Source organism: Mytilus edulis, unplaced genomic scaffold (assembly GCF_963676685.1).
Source record: "Mytilus edulis unplaced genomic scaffold, xbMytEdul2.2 SCAFFOLD_1957, whole genome shotgun sequence".
NCBI classification, from domain to species: domain Eukaryota; kingdom Metazoa; phylum Mollusca; class Bivalvia; order Mytilida; family Mytilidae; genus Mytilus; species Mytilus edulis.
Genome location: NW_027268009.1, coordinates 1 through 19361, shown reverse-complemented (window position 1 = coordinate 19361; position 19361 = coordinate 1). Strand labels below are relative to the sequence as shown.

The 19361-nt window shown below is 31.7% G+C and overlaps 1 protein-coding gene across 1 annotated transcript; it reads left to right on the top strand.

Annotated features, from left to right (window-relative positions):
- Window positions 1-193: 193 nt before the first annotated feature.
- LOC139506604 (uncharacterized) lies at window positions 194-18419 on the top strand (the record flags this gene model as incomplete). Its single annotated transcript, XM_071295494.1, is given in 12 exon segments — window positions 194-405; window positions 2269-2438; window positions 5691-5796; window positions 6186-6286; window positions 6895-7056; window positions 11624-11717; window positions 12883-12946; window positions 13840-13955; window positions 14397-14653; window positions 16264-16321; window positions 17317-17531; window positions 18329-18419. Coding segments are annotated over 12 exon segments (1618 nt in total), but the record flags the coding sequence as incomplete, so codon positions are not given.
- Between the last annotated feature and the right edge of the window lie 942 nt (window positions 18420-19361).

The window sequence follows — 19361 nt, the reverse complement described above, 5'->3', positions numbered from 1 at the left end:
TTTTGCTCATTATTCTTTCATTTTTCTATTTTTTTAGTCCACTTTTCTCTCTGTTCTTAATATATTTTGCCCATTATTCTCTATTCTGTAAACCTCCATCCACACCCTCATGAATTATTCAAATTTTCATTTAGAAAGTTTTATCATTTTATTGTCCTTTTAAATGTTACATATTTGCATTGTAGGGCACATTTTGTTAAAAAAAAGACAAAAAAATTAAAATGGTGGAAGAGAAATTGGATTTGACCAATATGGAGAATGATTTCGTGTCTACCTCAAAAAATGGTCAAGAAATGGAGCTGATATTTAACCATGTAAATGTGACCATCAACAAAAGACAGATTCTGAAAGATGTATCTGGTATTGCTAAAGCTGGTTGTTTAACAGCTATTATGGGACCAAGTGGTAAGATTAAGTTTGTTTATTTTTTTTACGTGTAAAAAATGTTATTTAACTTATTATGGGGGTCTTACAGGACAATAAAGGAAGTGTTTGTATTTAATTTTCTTCTGACACCATTCTTCTTTAAATATTGCCATTGGCCGTCATGGCCTAATTATTACATTATATGATTGATTGACTTATTATAATAGTGATAGGAATCTGGACAACATCTACTAATTATACAAAAGAAGATGTGGTATGATTGCCTATAGGAGACAACTCTTGCAAGCAAAAAACCTAATTGTAAAAATATAAGGGCATACACTACAAGTACGGGGACACATTCTACATTCTATGCCATTCATCATGATGTTTTGACTCTCAATAGATTTTTCCCCGAAAAAATACATACTTTGTCTATAATCATAAAAAGAAGGTCAATTATTAATTGTTTTCCCATATCATTCACAGTTTTCTTGTCTCATATATAGATAAACTACATTATGTATGTAACATTTGATAAACTGAAATGCGACTGTTTGTTAGATTTTAGCCACATTAGATTTATACCCAAATAAGATGACCAAATATATACTTTGTCTATGTCTTGTATTATAAATAGAAAGTGAATTAAAATTTGATTACCCATATCATTTCACATTTTTCTTGTTCGAGAGATAAAACTATACTATTTACACTTGATAAACAAAAATGTGACTGTTTGTTAGATTTTGGCTACAATATTCCATACTAGGTGACAAAAGTATAACAAAATATTTCCTTTTTGTTCTTTAACAATGTAGTCTTTTGAGGATAAGAATGCTGGTATCATTATTTTTTTTTTGGGGGGGGGGGGGGGGGGGGGGGTTTAATAATACATTTACAACATTTGCACTAAATTTTGGAGAACCTAATTACATGATAATATTGAATAATGAAAGTGTTTACTTTCAATTTTCTCATGACACCATTCATCTTCAAATATTGCCATTGGGCATCATAACCCAATTATTAAATTATATAATCATACAATAGGGAATCACTTTAATTATATCTAAATATGTACATCTATTACTGTGTGAACAAAATGTACTTATGCCATTAATCATGGTGTTCTGACTCTCAATAGAGAGACAAAGTAAATTCTGTATACTATAATAAAAAGGAAGTCAGTTATACCTTGTTTTCCCGTATCAGTCCCAGTTTTCTACTCACCATTTACCTTCTGACAATGCTAAGCATCTGCCATCACCATTTGTTTAATTTAAACACAAGATTCTAAGTTGCCAAAAGTCCCCCAAAATATGTGCTTTGTTTTATATAGTTTGTCTTGTGTTGTTAAAATGCTGGTATTTTCTATTTTTTGTTGGTTTTTCTTTATGCCCCACATAGGCGCATTATGTTTTTAGGTCTGTGAATCTGTTGGTAAGTTTGTTCATCTGTCCATTGTCTGTCCAGTCTCAGGTTACAGTTTTTGGTCCAGGTATTTTTTTATGAAGTTGAAGACCAACGTTCCCCATGATATGATCTCTCTATTTTAATGCCAAATTAAAGTTTTTAGCCCAATTTAACTGAACATAGAAAATGATGCGTGTGGGGCATTCATATACTATTGACACTTTCTAGTTTGTATCAGAATATAACAGTTTAGAGATGTTAAAAATAATGTTTTAAATAATGAACTTTATAACATGTAACTAAGGACTTTAGTCAAATGAAGTCAACTTTATATAAAATAAAATATCTATTAAAACAAATAAAACAAAAGTAGTTTGAATAAATCAGTTCTTGTCACAAACAAATCAAAACATTAAACATAAAACACCGCTGCATCATTTGAATTTGAATGCCTTGGTAATCATAACTCACTGTTTTCAATTCCAGGAGGTGGGAAAACTACACTGTTAAATACACTGGCAGGTAGATTCCCATGTACATCAGGGGAGATAACTCTAAATGGCTGTTCTGTCTCCAAATCAATGAGAAGAAAAGTTTGTTATGTACTACAGCAGGATGTTTTCTTCCCAAACTTAACTCTAAGAGAAACTTTGTCAGTAAGTTTTAAAATATTGATATATATATATTTACATACATCATTGGTTGAAATACTATTTCTTCCATGTATTTCACAATTTTTGTCAAGCCTGCGACCTCTATCACAGAAAGATCAACATAGGGATAGTGATTTAGGGACCGCGGCTTTAGCTAACTTCTTAAAAGCTAAATGTTTTAAAAGGTGGAAGACCTGGATGCTTCATACTTTGTATATAGCTACCTTATGTTATGAAGTTTCTGTCTGTCATATGTCCATTGTCATTGACCTTTTCTCATGGTACAGTGACTACCGGTGCTTGAAAAAAGTTAAGATTTTTGTAATGTTCATTTCTTTCTTGTTATGAGTAATAGGATAACTATATTTGTTATGTGCATACCTTGCAAGATCCTCATGCCTGTGAGATAGTTTTCACTTGATCTCAGCCTCATTTTATGGATCAGTGAACCAGGTTAAGTTTCGTGGTCAAGTTCATGTATATCAGATACTATAAGCAATATGTCTACTATATTTGGTGTATGGAATGATTGAAAGGTGTACGGTATATGTCCAACTGGCAGTTGTCATCTGACCTTGACCTCATTTTCATGATTCTGTGGTCAAAGTTAGGTTTTTGTGGTCAGTCTTTTTTTCTAATACAAAATGCAATAGGTCAACTATATTTGGTGTAAAGAAATGTTTTATGATGTACATGTCAGTCTCACAGTTTTTATTTGCCCTTGACCTCATTTTCAAGGTTCCTTGTTCAATGATAAGTTTTTTGTGTTTTGGTCTGTTTTTATTAAACTATAAGCAATAGGTTAACTATTTTTTGTTTTATGGAAGGATTGTAAGGTGTATATGTCTGTTTGGTAGGTATCATCTGACCTTGACCTCGTTTTCATGGTTCATTGGTCAATGTTAAGTTTTCATGGGTTATAGATATAGGAAGATGTGGTATGAGTGCCAATGAAACAACTCTCCATCCAAATAACAATTTATAAAAGTAAACCATTATAGGTCAAGGTACATCATTCAACACAGAGCTTTGGCTCACACTGAACAGCAAGCTATAAAGGGCCCCAAAAATTACAGTGTAAAACCATTCAAACAGGAAAACAAACAGTCTAATCTATATAAAAACGAAAAATGAGAAACAAGTTTGTTTCTTAGATACTATAAGCAATAGGTCAGCTATATTTAATGCATAGACTGTCACTGATTGTAAGGTGTACATATAAAAAAGAAGATGTGAAATGATTGCCAATGAGACAACTGTCCACAAGAGACCAAAATGACACAGACATTTACAACTATAGATCACCATATGGCCTTCAACAATGAGCAAAGCCCATACAGCATAGTCATCTATAAAAGGCCAAGATATGACAATGGAAAACAATTTAAACAAGAAAACTAACGGCCTTATTTATATAAAAAAATGAATGAAAAACAAATATGTAACACTTAAACAAACGACAACCACTGAATTACAGGCTCCTGACTTGGGACAGGGACATACATAAATAATTTGGCGGGGTTAAACATGTTAGCGGGATCCCAACCCTCCCCTAACCTGGGACAGTGGTATAACAGTATAACATAAGAACGAACTATAAAAATCAGTTGAAAAAGGCTTAACTCATCAGATGGACAAAAATACTTGTGGACGTGGACAGACATGTCTGTCTGTCATCTTCATGGTTCATTAGACAATGTTTAGTTTTCTTAGTTAAGTCTGTTTCTTAGAAACTATAAGCAATAGGTCAACTATGTTTGGTGTATTGGATGATTGTAAGGTGTATATGTATTTCTCATTTGGTTTATCTGACCTTGACCTCATTTCTTGAATCATGTTAAGTTTATGTGATACAAGTTTATAGTAAAGCTTTATATTTAGGACTATCAACATAAAATCAATGGTTAGTAAAGAAGGCGAGACATTTCAACATGTGCACTTTTGTTTAAATCTTAGCTTGCAAACAAAATATTATCATAAAAAATACATAATTAACCACCTATACTTGGACAGCATTTAGTCAGCAAGATCATAGATAACCTTTTAGAACTTACAAAAAGCAGCATAATTTGCTTATTTTATAAATTGACAACATGAAAGCTCTTTCAGAACACAAAATTTTATTGATTCAGATTGAATACCATATATTTAAATGAATATCCACCAAATTAGATTGAAATCAAATCAAAATACAGCTGAAAATACCCGGAATTTAACCAATAGAAAAATTTAAATTATATTTATGCATTGAAACCAAAGTTTATTGTTTTCCCATTGGACACACAATGTAATAAAATGGAAAATGAATAAATAAATGATAAAACAAAATGAAAATAGACCGTCAAGTTTATCAATTCAATGTCAAAATAATCTAAATATCTTTTATATGTTTTCCTTGTCTTGAAATTATGCATGGAATAAATTTCACTGAATACAAATATGAATACAAATAAGAAAGTTTTATTTTGATATGGATCACATATAACAATACAAACATAAGCTCTCAAGAGCTTTTTACCAAATATAAAATAACATAAATACAACATTAAGGTGGTACCCAACACTTTAACTAAAATTAATTTAGCTCGTTTAATTTGTATAAAATTTTAACTAAGTATTTACTTTGACCCTTTGACAAAAATATAAAAATTTCAAAAAATTTGAACCAACCGTTTTATCAGAAAAATTATACTGGTTATATAGCAGTTTGACAAACACGGATTTTGATCATTGAAAAGCTTAATATTCCCTTAACAACACAACGTAATTAAAACGTTTAGCCGATTTTACAGAGTTATCTCCCTGTAGTGTTAGGTACCACCTTAAAACACAGAACAGGCAGACAAAATATATAACAGCACAGGCATATTGAAATACAGGCAAAGCATTACTAAAATACATATCTAAACATACCATAACTGAAGCACAATTAAAATTTTGCACAAATAAAAATATAGCACATGTGCAAAATTTAAGGCATAATAATATTACTGGACAGTAAGCAAGCAACATCCAACAGTCTATTTCAAATATAATGAAAGTTTTACAAACAGTTCATAAAACATCCATTATCACTGTACTAGTATACATATTGTTAGGGACCAGCTGAAGGACACCTACGGGTGCGGGAATTCTCGCAACATTGAAGACCCATTGGTGGCCTTCGACTGTTGTCTGCTCTATGGTCGGGTTGTTGTCACTTTGACACATTCCCCATTTCCTTTCTCAATTTTATTTTGTTAAATTTTTTAACAGTTCACTGCAATGATCCGTCTACCAGACAAAATGCCAAAGGTAGAGAAAGAAAGAAGAATGGAACAACTTATAGATGACCTTGACCTCAGAAAATGTTTAGACACAAGTATGTAATAGGCAGTGTTCTTCCCAAGGCTTTTTGCATATTGGTATCATGGTAGTTGACAAATTTAGAATTTTAGAATTTACTAAAAATGTAGGTCAATGATTTTCCAGACACGTGACTGTTTCAAGTCCCATGTTTCTAAATGAAAAATCTTAAGAATTCAGAAGAAAACCTTAACTCTCACCATGGAAATGGAATAATTTGATTGCCTTAATCTCACAAAATTGAACTTAAAAGTGTGAACAAGTTTAAATTTTGTGTATATATATTTCTAAAAATAATGTGCTATGATTGCCAATGAGACAACTTTCCAAAAGACACCAAATGATCCAAAATTAACAACTATATGACATTGTACGGTATATTGTTTATTTTTGTTTCTGTGACAGTTATTGGAGATGTTTGGCTGAGAGGGTTATCTGGTGGAGAGAAGAAAAGGGCAAATATTGCCTGTGAATTAATAACTGACCCTGTTATGATACTATTAGATGTGAGTACTGTAAGCTCATAGATTTCAGGTATTTTATGCCCTGCCGTTATGGATGTTTTTTTCCTAACTGTGTATTGCTACCTTAACCATATGTTATGAAACTTATACACAATGCTTTTTACCACTAAACACAGATCAAGTTTGAACTTTACTGGTGTCACTTTTACCATTCTAGAGTTATGTCCCTTTACAAACGGAAAAATTCCGGAATTTTTGTTTGTTTCTGTTCTCTAACTTTAGTTTATTTCAACCAAATGTTATGAAACTTTAATGTAATGCTCATAACCTCAAAACTCAGATCAAGTACACATTTGGGTAGCATCACTTTTACCATTCTTGAGTTATGTCCCTTTGTAATGTAATATGCAAGCGGTGGCACAATCTGTGTTCCATGGACACTTTCCCAATTTATGTCAGTTGTTTCTGTACCAACCCTGAGAGTGAAATAAAAATAAAATATAGTGTTTTATACCATTACTCTAAAATGGGATCTATATTACAATCACTCTGTCCATCTGTCCCTTTGATCATATTTCTATTTGTCCGTCCATTTTTCTATCCATTGGATCAAGTACATGTTATATATAATAGATATTTTCTCCATTTAGGAACCAACATCAGGTTTGGATTACAGTACAGCCTTTGGTTTGATACAAGGATTGAAGACATATGCCAAGGACCACAATAAAACTGTTGTTACAACAATACACCAGCCATCCAGTTTTATTTTCTATCAGTTTGACAATCTGTTACTGCTATCTGATGGAGAGGTAATTTAAGATAATACATTCTATACTAACAGAATGAAATATCATTCAGTTAACTTATTATTTGGAGTTTTGCATGACTAACAGAAATTAGGAAATACTGTTTATTCAGAAATTTTTGCGAATTATATAATTCAACTTGATAGGATTTGCACATGAAAAACTTACAATTTGAATTTTAATACATTGTAGCATAATTTGTATGCAGCATTTTCTGAAATTGAATCATAATAATTTTAATCTTACATCTGAATCCATAGTTTAATAGTTGCTATTAAATTTATATGCAAGCAAAAGTTTCTGAATTAACAATAGCATATGTAAAGGTACTTTGATTAATGTAGTTCAAAATTTTCATTCTATGCCAATTCCAGTTATTGACCCTGTAATTAGAGATCCCTTATTTGGTTGTCTCCCTCAAGAGTAACATATTTTTTTTATTGACAATGGATAGCTAGCAGAAAAAGCAAATGTATCTGTGCGTAATGTGTGTAACCTTTAAGTTTATAAAATCTTTTAATTACATTTAATTTGTTATCAAGCTAAAAACTTTCAATACCAGTAGGTTTTTTTTTTTAAATTGTTAAAAAGAGAATATATGACATTCAACGTTTCATGCTTTGCATGCGCAAAAGCCAAGTTTGTCCAGTAAAGAACCTGTCTTTTATTGACAAAGGGAAGTAATTTATTGAAAAAGTGTGTAATAACAGAATCAAATCAGTAATTGGCAAATGAACTATTGTTCCAAGGAATACCCCTGTGTAATTCTTATATATTTAAATGAATGGATATACAAAATTATAGCCATTTATGTTCTGTTTGTTTACACATCTGTATTTAGTTCTAACAATTTATGTTTTGTTTGTGTACATATACATATTCAGTTCTAACAATTTATGTTCTTTTTTGTGTACACATATGTACTTAGTTCTAACAATTTATGTTCAGTTTTATATGAAGTGTGTAACTTTGTGTATTTTCAGTTTCATGCTAACCTATATTTAGTTTGCTTCAACACCGTGTATTTTTCAGTTTGTACCTGTACTAACAAATTCATGTATAACTGCATTTTGTATGTGTTCTTGACACCTGCATGCTGTAAATAGAAGGTAAAGTACATTTTTATGCCCCACCTACAATAGTAGAGGGGCATTATGTTTTCTGGTCTGTGGGTCTGTGGGTCTGTGGGTCTGTTCGTCCGTCCGTCCATCCGTCCGTCCGTCCTTCTGTCCGTCTGTCCTGCTTCAGGTTAAAGTTTTTGGTCAAGGTAGTTTTTAATGAAGTTGAAGTCCATTCAACTTGAAACTTAGTACACATGTTCCCTATGATATGATCTTTCTAATTTTAATGCCAAATTAGAGTTTTGACCCAAATTTCACGGTTTACTGAACATAGAAAATGATAGTGCAAATTTCAGGTTAAAGTTTTTGGTCAAGGTATTTTTGATGAAGTTGAAGTCCAATCAACTTGAAACTTAGTATACATGTTCCCTATGATATGATCTTTCTAATTCAAATGACAAATTAGAGTTTTTACCCCAATTTCACAGTCCACTAAACATAGAAAATTATAGTGCGAGTATGGCATCTGTGTACTATGGACACATTCTTGTTTTGTACTAACATATTCATCATGTATAACTACATTTTGTATGTGCCCTTGACCAGTGATCGGGAAGGTCGTGCGCCCTGCGCCTATAGCGCATATCGACCAGAAATGGCGCATAGAGAGACTTATGTAAGCGCCCACGTGGCGCACGATATTTTTCACTTCGTTTCGATACGTTTAGATATCGTCAAATGGATTTCCGATCGTGTTCCGTGCCGCCATGTGTGTGTACACAACTGTGTAATGTTCCTCCAATGATAGGAGCACCTATATATTTTTGGGACGTCTCGTGTGTTTTCCTATGGAAATAATAGAACCATGGGTGTAACTGATTACCCAAAAAACGTAATTAGCCATCATTCATGATATGATTTTTTACAACCTTAAATTTGTAAAATTTGGCTAGTACAGACGAGATTTGTCTCTAATTATTATCTTTTAACTTAGTTCAGCTTGCTATTTTTTCGTTGAAAAACCCCAGAGCCTTTTTATGAATATAGTTTTTGTCTCCATAAAAGGCGACTAACTGTCCTTGTCACTTTTTGGTCTTTGGCTTGTTTTGACATTTTGTAAACATGCCTTCAGCGATTTGTTGTTTTGTTTTATCAATAATTTATGATACTCTCTACTGTTATTGTTGTCATCGTGATGAAGTAATAATAATACAAGAAGTGCAGAGGAAATGCCAATTACGTCCTCTAATACGGAACGTCGGGAATAAGTATGGTATCGACGAAGACCCAAATTTAATGTAAAAAAACCCATGCACATGAACAAGACAACAGTAGCAGTAGAAACATTGTAAATAAAGGATATCTTAAATATTATCTGGTTTGAAAGAAATTATTTTACATTCTTTGTTGAATTGAAATAACAAAATCACAGGCACAATATCTATAATATTATTTAAAATCATAAAGGTATTAAAGTACCACAATCTCTTTGCCGAGATATACACTTTTTACTTTTTTCACTGTAGTCAATTCAAATGGCCCATTCATTTGACAACATGGCCCATTATTTTTTTAAATGGCCCCTTGAATTTAATTTTGAGGGGCCCTGGGCCCATAGAGAAAAAATCCTTCCAGATCACTGCTTGACACCTGCATGCTGTGAATAGAAGGTAAAGTACTAACATACTCATTATGTATACATTGTAAAGCATTTTGTATGTTACCTTGAATGCATGCTGTAAATAAAAGTAAAGTACATTTTTTTGTTCTAACATCTTCATTATGTATAACTGCATTTTTTATGTGTCCTTGACACTTGCATGCTGTAAACACATAGTAAAGTACTAACATATTCATTTTGTATAACTTTGTCCTTGACACCTGCATGCTGTAAATTGAATGTGAACTCCAATTTAACATAAATAGTTCAGATATGCAGGACATGGTCATAAGTATTTGTCACTTATGATGTTTTGCTCTACTTTACACATAAAAAAACTATTCTGCCACGCTATAAACCAATGAATCAAAGCACAAAAATCATTCATGTGAAAATAATAATTTACAGATAATGTTAATATAAAAAGACAATATCTGTTGCAATTCATGTTTATATAATAATACTTATATCTTGACATTAAGGTATTTATAAAGTAAAACCAAGCTCTAATTACTATTCAAAGCATAATATCTCTGAGATAGCTTCAGTTTCAACATGAAGTTTTAAAAAAATCATGTTATATTTTTCTAGCCATCCTTTCTCATAGAAATACCGGTAAGCACATGGAACAGATTGCACTTATACAGCAATAACTTTTGTTGATATTACACATAGAATGATATATCATGCTGAAGACATGTTGTTGATCCCAAACATGCTTAACATTCTGATGTTTTCACTTAAGTAGTGTTTGTAAACTGAGATCAGCTCTGGAGGAACAGATCATAGCTCGTCACTTGCTGACTTATTAAGTGATCATTTACTCAAAGCAACTAATATTCATACACTTATATCAAGTCATCTAATATTCACACTGTAACAGGAGGGTCGGGTGGCTATTTGTCGCCGTTCCCTCTTGTCGATTAAAGGTCGTTCTGCTGTGACTGAGCTCTGGCAAATGAGACCAAATACAGATGTTCAGATACTTTATTAAAATATTCCACATAATATACATGTGAACAGTGAATCCAAAACATACATTTGGTTAAGTAAAGCAAAATTCATTGGTCAGATTAATGATAAACCCATGTAGTGATTAATAGAAGGTGGATTAATGATAAATCCAGGTGGTCTATATGAGACCCAGTACAAAATATTTCTTTAAAGAGTCTACTGTGATATTATTATTATTCGTTGGATACCAATTTTTGTGCGTTTCGTGGATACAGGTGAACCAGGAATTCAAATGTTCAACAAATTACAAATTTTATATCAGACTTGGACTTCTCTTGAACTGAATTTTAATGTGCGTATTGTTTTGCGTTTACTTTTTTACATTGGCTTGAGGTATAGTGGGAGGGTTGAGATCTCATAACCCCCCCCCCCCCCCCCGCATTTTTGAGCCTGTCCCAAGTCAGGAGCCTCTGGCCTTTGTTAGTCTTGTATTATTTTTAATTTTAGTTTCTTTAGTATGGCGTTCATTATCACTGAACTAGTATATATTTGTTTAGGGGCCAGCTGAAGGATGCCTCCGGGTGCGGGAATTTCTCACTGCATTGAAGACCTGTTGGTGACCTTCTGCTGTTGTCTGTTCTATGGTCGGGTTGTTGTGGCTTTGACACATTTCCCATTCCCATTCTCAATTTTATTTGTTTAAAGAAATTGCTTAACCATGAAATCAAATATCCACTTAATGCAAGTTTTCCTCAATCCACGAAAATTGATATCCACGAAAATAAATGAATCCACAGTATTATCAATATATCATGCTGTCATTTCACTTTTAGAATATTCCTTTAAACTGATTCATAGAAGGATGCCTAATCAACAGGTTTTTTTTAAATTTTAGGTTGCTTATTTTGGGAAGACCGGAGAGGTCATAGATTTCTTCAGCAATGCAGGTTTCCCTATGGAGCCTCATTATAATCCAGCAGACTTTATTTGTAAGTTAACCATAATAAAGTCCTATATCTGAGTCAAAAACAGATAAGACTACTGTAAATTCAGAAATTATTGTGTGCAGTCATTTTAGACTTAAATGCGATTTTTATTCTTACTGTTTTGAGAAAAATATAGTTTAATTTAGATAAAATATTTTAAAATGCGAGTTTTAATTATTGCGTTTACAATAATAAAAACCTCACAATAATTTCTGAAATTAGAGTATTAAGATTCAAATAATTTTTCAGAACAGCAACTAAAGTATGTAAGCTTGTCATGTTCTACTGCATAGTCTATTTTATTTTATTAACTTTTGACTCCGAGGTCTGTTTTTAAGATAGGTTACTTACTCTGTGATAAGACATCCTGGTACTCAGGGTCAATCACAAGCAACCAAAAGAAGTAAAATCAAACATAACCGGTGCAAAATGGGGGAAAGTTTACTGCTTTCTGATGATTAAGTCATATATTGAAAGCATTAAACAGTACACTTTCCCTCAAAATTGTACAGATTAGAATCTTGAATTTTCTTATTTACGTTGCTCTTGTTTGACTGAGTACCAGGATGTCCAACCACAAAAAAGGTAATCTGTCAAAAAAATATAAACTCAGGAGTCAAAAGTCAGTAATTATAGTATAACTAATCGCCGTATTTGAATATAAAAAATAAGACAACGTGAGACCGAACGACGCATGGATTAAACGAGTGCGCAGCACAAGTTTAATCCAGAGCGGCGTTCGGTCACAAGTTGTCTTATTTTTGATATTCAAATACGGCGATTAGTTATTCTTTTTATTACATTGGTAAATGGCTTTTTTTTATGAAATTAATGTAGAAAATGTAAGGAACTATATGTTTTTCCTACGCATTGACAATTTGTTTTGATCCGACGTTATCGACGTCTTGACAACGCCTACTGTTGTATAACCACTTTGGTTCACATGTGAAATTATGGGTTTTTATTTAACTGGGAAATTAATGTAATTCATTGCAACCAATGTAATAATATGAAATTGGTCTATTTACTTTTTTCTTTATGTTGTGTAGCCTCTCTGGTTTTCCCCCTATACTATGCATTTAAAAATGCTTCATTCTTTAATATTTATAAAGCATTGCATATCATTTAAAATTTATGGAAAAAACTTATGAGATTCTTAAAATTTTAGTAGAGAAACTGAAAGAAGATGACAATACAAGACAACAGATTGTTAATGCTGCATACAAGCTAAGGTAAATACTGCTACATTTATAGATACAAGGAAGGAGGCAGTGGTTTTGATTAATTGATGTTAAAAACTGCATAGAAACAACATAAGTGATTGGTATATACTAATGCGGATTCATTATTTTTCATTGGATACCAATTTTAGTTGGTTTTATCAGTACAGGTGACCCACGAATATTCAAATGTTCAAAGAATTACAAACTTTGTATGCAAAGATTAGCAAAACAACGAAGTCAAATATCCAGGAAAATGCAAGACTTCCTCAATACACGAATGTTGATACCCACGAAAATAAATAAATCCACAGTTCTTGATTTCAATTTGCAGTAGTCCAATGAATTACAAACCATAACACAGTTAACTCTCTTTGTCTTGAAGTCAGTTGACTTGAAATTTCAGATGGGTCAAAGTCTTCCTTAGGTTCCAAACTTTGTTTAGTTTAAATATATGTATTTTGACTACTGACGACTTGAAATTGGATGTGTCGAAATTTCAGTTGACTCAAACCAAGTATACGTTTCCAATGTTAACAAAAGCATTCATATTGCATTATTTATCTCAAACTAAAAACACAAATGTAATAACATGACCAGGATTTAAATGGATTGAAGAGTTAAAACCTGACAATATAGGTGTAGTTATATTTCCCTTCACTGAACACTGTATGTAGGAGATAACTGTATTGTATTTTAAGCTCAGATGGCATCAATTGGTTGGTTGATGGTCACAAATTAAGTTTACTGGTGACACATTAGCACTTAATTTCATTGAATTTGATTAAATTTTACATCTAAGTGCATTTTTCATACTCTTTGTTGACGACCATGTTTTTACAGGCATCTTGATAAATGTTAACTGATATTGTTTTTAGCTGTAATTTTCTGTGTTTATTTCTCAGAAATACAGATTCCTGGCCAAAAGAGCTGAAAACTTCTAGCATTGTCCCAGGGAATATGACTGATGAGCAGAAAAAGTACCAAAAAGTCAAACAGAAAAATGGTAGTGTATCCTATGGTATGTTCTTGTTCAGTTTTAAATGAATAAATATTTATCTTCAGCTATTCAAAATCAACATACAGCAACCTATATTATCTATTCAAAATATATAAGTATGTTAATTTTTTACTGTATTAAAAATGTAAATTTATAATGGCAACGGGATCAGCTGAGGGGCATTAAGTGTTACCCTTATCCTTCTATCTGTCCTTCCAAAATTGGTTTCCTTTCTTTAACTTGAGTAGCTTCAACAAAATATTATGAGGCTTATACACAATGCTTATTTACATAAAACAGAGATCACGATCGTGTTGTGTATGGTGTCACTTTAACAGTTCTGGAGATATGCCCCTTTATAAAGTTATATGTCCCATTGGCATATTCTCTGTGTGATTTTTAAAGGGAACATACTTAAGAAATTATTAACATATGATATCAGACTTTAATCTTTCTTTTCAGAGGCAGACAGTGTACACATTAGTTTAATGGAGATTCCTGAATCTGATCAAGTGGAGACAAATTCCAATGATCCAAAATGGCCGACTGGATTTATAACACAGTACACACAGCTGACAATCAGAACATTTAGACAATCAAAAGCTCTTATATTTAATAAGTTTAAGATTATAGAGACAGTAGTGATGACTGTATTGCTGAGTTTGATATGGTTTCAGTTACCAAGGATTGAGGAGACACTTCGTGACAGGATGGGTGTGGTAGGTTTATTTGTAATATTTGTCCCAAAAGGTTGTATTACTATATAAATCATTGTTCATTTATGAAAAGTTTTCTAAATGTATTACTGTAAATTCAGAAATTATTGCGAGGTTTTTATTAATGCGAATAATGCGAGCGTCGGACGATCGCAATAATTAAACCTCGCATTCTTACTTTCATTTTTCCAATGTCAATTTGTGATTGATTTATCTCCCTTTGTTCAGTGGTGTGATGTGTTTAACCTTTCACCTGGGGCATTTAAGGGTAATATGTTTTTACAACTTATTTCCGCTAATCTGTGTAATCAGTGAAGCCAGGTGACATTTTTATAACACTTCGACTTTTAATTGGTAATGTGTCTGTAATATGTTTATGATTGAACAATATTGCCGGGAACTTTTATGAATGGGATACTAGTACTAGTAATTACTTTTGAATGCTGTTCGATTATTATATAAAGTGACAAATTACAATGTTATTTTATTTTGTTAATATTGTTTGTAATTGTTCAGTGGAGCATGTGTATTTTCAGTATAAGTAAACCTTTTGAAACTTAGAAATAAAAACAAGTTATATAATACAATTTATTACAATAAATAAATAATAAATAACAAAATAACAAAGATCATCAGAAGATAATATTGTTCATAAAGCACAAGCTACTATTGTTCATTGAGCACAAGTTCAACAACTTCCACATTGACATTTTTTTACTTCATGGCGTAAAAAAAATATCATTCCTATTTATAACCAAATGAGTCTTTGCTACTAGTAATCAAAGCTAATTTATAAGATGTGTAATTAAATTTATTTTTAACAATATACCACAAGCCAAGCCTTTATGATGAATTTTATTTTTCTCAACTTCGCTTGTATGCATAAAAGGACTAAGAAGCCAAACATAATTTACGTGATTGCGATTATCAACTTTTAATATTGTAATTTATTTTCTTTTGAAGTTAAAAATATCCTATAATTACCCACGCCGGGCCTCGTTCTACACTAATCTTCTGCACGTGGTCGATGTTCAATTAAGTTTCTAGATCCCCAAAGTCGGCATGCACAACACATAAGTTCTAGTAATGCATCTTAGTTTCTAGATCCCCTTTACAAGTTACATCAGTTAAGAATTGTGTATTCAATCACAGAAAACATACGGAAGGTAACTAAATGCATAGATTTGAACAAAGCTTTACTTTGCGAAAAGACATGTGAACATCTGTGATTTACAATAATGTTCAGCATAAAAAAAAATTTTTTTTAATCGGCAAGTCGCAATAATTAAACCTCGCATTTTTGCCTGTGGTCGGCACATCGCAATAATAAATGCACGCAATAATTTCTGAATTTACAGTAGTAAATAGGAAAATCACAAAAATACAGAACTCTGAGGAAAATTCAAAACAGAAAAAAACTCAAATACATCAACTATCATTTTCCTGGCTTGGTACAGACATTTTATTTAATTTAGTATCAAACATCTAAAAATATTAATGATCTTTCATGATAAAATGAAGAAGAATATTTGTATATTGTTATATCAAAATAATTTTAAGATGAGACAAATCTCTGTCTCAACCATTTATGAAATTGTTTGATTTATTTATAGATATTTTACCTTGGGATGACCTTTGGATTCACACCACTGTTTGATACTATCACTTCTTGTAAGTTGAGCTATACACTGTGGATTAATTTATTTTCATGGATACTAATTTTCATGGATAGAGGAAAACTTGCACTCTTGTGGAAATATAATTTTGTGATTTTGCCAAAGTCTGCATACATTCTTATAGAGAATATGTAATTCATTGGTTATTGGAATTCATGGTTCCCAGGTGACAGCTAAATCCACGAAAAATTGGTATTCAATGAATAGTAATGAATCCATATTATACGTATTGATGTAAAATTTGTCATCGAACAAAGACGAACGTGATTTTACTGCTTAAAATGGTATATGGGATCAAATACAAATACATTGTGGCTTAAATTCTTTTGATTTTATCGAAAACTCTATAATCCCTTCAAATGATACAACAAGATAAAGTAGTTAGAATAAATTAATGCATCTAAAACTGTTTTATAAAATAAAAAGGTTTTGATAAGAGTACAAATAAATGCTGACAGTTCAAAGTTCAAGGGAATCTAGAAATTATCCAAGTAAACAAACATATTTAGGGGAATGCAATTATGGACTACCATTTAGATAACTAAACATAAATAATAAAAAAGATGTTTGTTATCTATCAATGAGATGGTAACCCAACAAGACACAAGACTATGTGGAAGGGGCTTTGCTCGTTGTTGAAGGTAGTACAGTGACCTATAGCTGTTTAGTTCTGTGTCATTTGTTCTCGTGTGAAGAGTTGTCTCATTGACAATCCTACCACATCTTCTGTTTACATGTACACACACACACACAAATTTATATGTCAAATACTGTATTCACAAATAGACTAGTGTCAAGACAAAATGGCAAGTTGCAAATTGTCCAGAGTCAAAAGAGTTATAAATTAATTTACTTCAAACTGAAGACTGTCTGTCTTATACCTTACTGAATTCTTAAATCACACCTAAGTTATAACTATATCCAATGTTTTTGGTTCATCAATATTTCTTAAAAGCAATTTGACTTTTTCAATCTTTTTTTTTTTTATAGTTCCAGCAGAAAGAATGGTTATAAACAAGGAAAGGTCAGCAGGATGGTACAGATTGTCAGCCTATTATCTGGCCAAAATGACCAGTGAAATTCCATTGATTCTCGTACAGCCAATATTGTTCATTACTGTTGTGTATTGGTGTGTAGGACTCAATGGTGTAACAGCTTTCTTTGCCACTATAGGGACATTAATCATTCATGCTATTGCTGGTCAGGTAAACAGTTACAACTGAAGGTCAAGGTTATGCCACTATAGGGACATTAATCATTCATGCTATTGCTGGCCAGGTAAACAGTTTACAACTAAAGGTCAAGGTCAAGGATGAGAAAATGAAGTGAAAAAAAGAAAGATTAATGATCAACTATTGTTGTGCTATCCCATTAAAAACCTATGTTGTGACCATAAAACCCCCACAAAAGACAACATTTTGATATGAGAATAAAAGTTAAGAAATAATCAGATCACTTGCAATGTGCAATTATGTCAGCATCTCAAATGTGTTATTATATTAAAAGCTTTGCCCTGTTTTAATTTCCAAAATGCATACATATTTACAGAAACAATACATTATTGAAAAACAATCACAGTTTCAATCCATATTTGATGATTTAGTACTGGCAGTGTTTCAATCCATATTTGATGATTTAGTACTGGCAGTCGCTTCCTGTTTTAAGATAATTTGATTCTGAAAACACTATTAGCATGGAATTCTTTGTCAATGTCTCTGACAATTGAGGTATACTTTGCACAACATCTTTTGCAACTTATTATTATATCAATTACACCAATTTTATATATGCAAAGTTTTAAAATAAAAATTATATATATTTGTTGGTTAAAGATTTCCCTGATATTCATATCCTTATAAGGATCCATGTCATGAAATATTCAGTAAATCTCTAATGTTCTATTAAATAGCTTTTCAAATTGGTAAACATCCCTTATGTTTGATGGTAAACTTTATTAACATGTGCTTTGGTTTTTAATATTGACTATTTCTTTTTTTCTTAGAGTATAGGTTTATTCCTTGGTATAGTTTGCATGGATATAAGAAAAGGAATGAGTTTAGCTACTGTTTGCATTATGGGTATTATGTTACTAGGTAATTATATAGTATAAATAGTGAAATATAATGTTATAGCTTATTTTATTCATAAAATACAAAGAATGAAAGGTTTGTTCCTTTGGCCTGTTCAGCTCAAGTTGAAAGTTTTGCCTGAAATCATGAAAAAATTGTAATTTTCTTCCAACTGTAGATACACTAGTTAGCTAAGACTTTTTCATAAACTGTTGATACAGAGAAATGTCTCGCCTGTCGGCATAAAATTCAGAAAAGACAATCTGATGAAAAGCAACATGGTTCATTAATTCAGTCCCTGGACCATTATCTTGTGCCATGGGTAGGGCCTCAAAATATTTGTTTAACTGATATATACAGATAGTAATGCAAATTTAAACAAAATATACTTAATATCTATCTGAAGTTGTTCTTATCAAACTAACTTAAGCAGAAAATTTAACATTGAAAATTGCTAATTAATTCATAGTCACTGTACCATGACAAAGTAGGCAGGGCCTCAAAATAATCATCAATATTATATGAACTGTTAATAATACATACAATTCATACTAAATATCATTGATCTTTCACAAGTAAATCCTATGAAACTAACTTAAGCAGAACTTAACTTTGAAATTTTTTAATTCAAAATCACTGGACAATATTCTAGGGGGCAGGGCCTTGAAATAGTTGTTAAACTGAGATGTACAAATGATTATGCAATTTCATATTTAATACCAATTATCTATCACAAGTAGATCCTTTCAAACTTACTTAAGCAGAAAACTTAACATCGAAAATTGCTAATTAGTTCATAATTACTGGACCATAACCAAAGGGCTGGACACAAAAAAAGTCATCAAACTATATGTACTAATAGTTATGGAACTGAAAACAATCCCTATATCTCGTTTTTTGCGACTTTTGTCTCTACAAGTTATAATTCTGAGATGATTATGGAAATTATGTTTAAAAAGAGTGAAT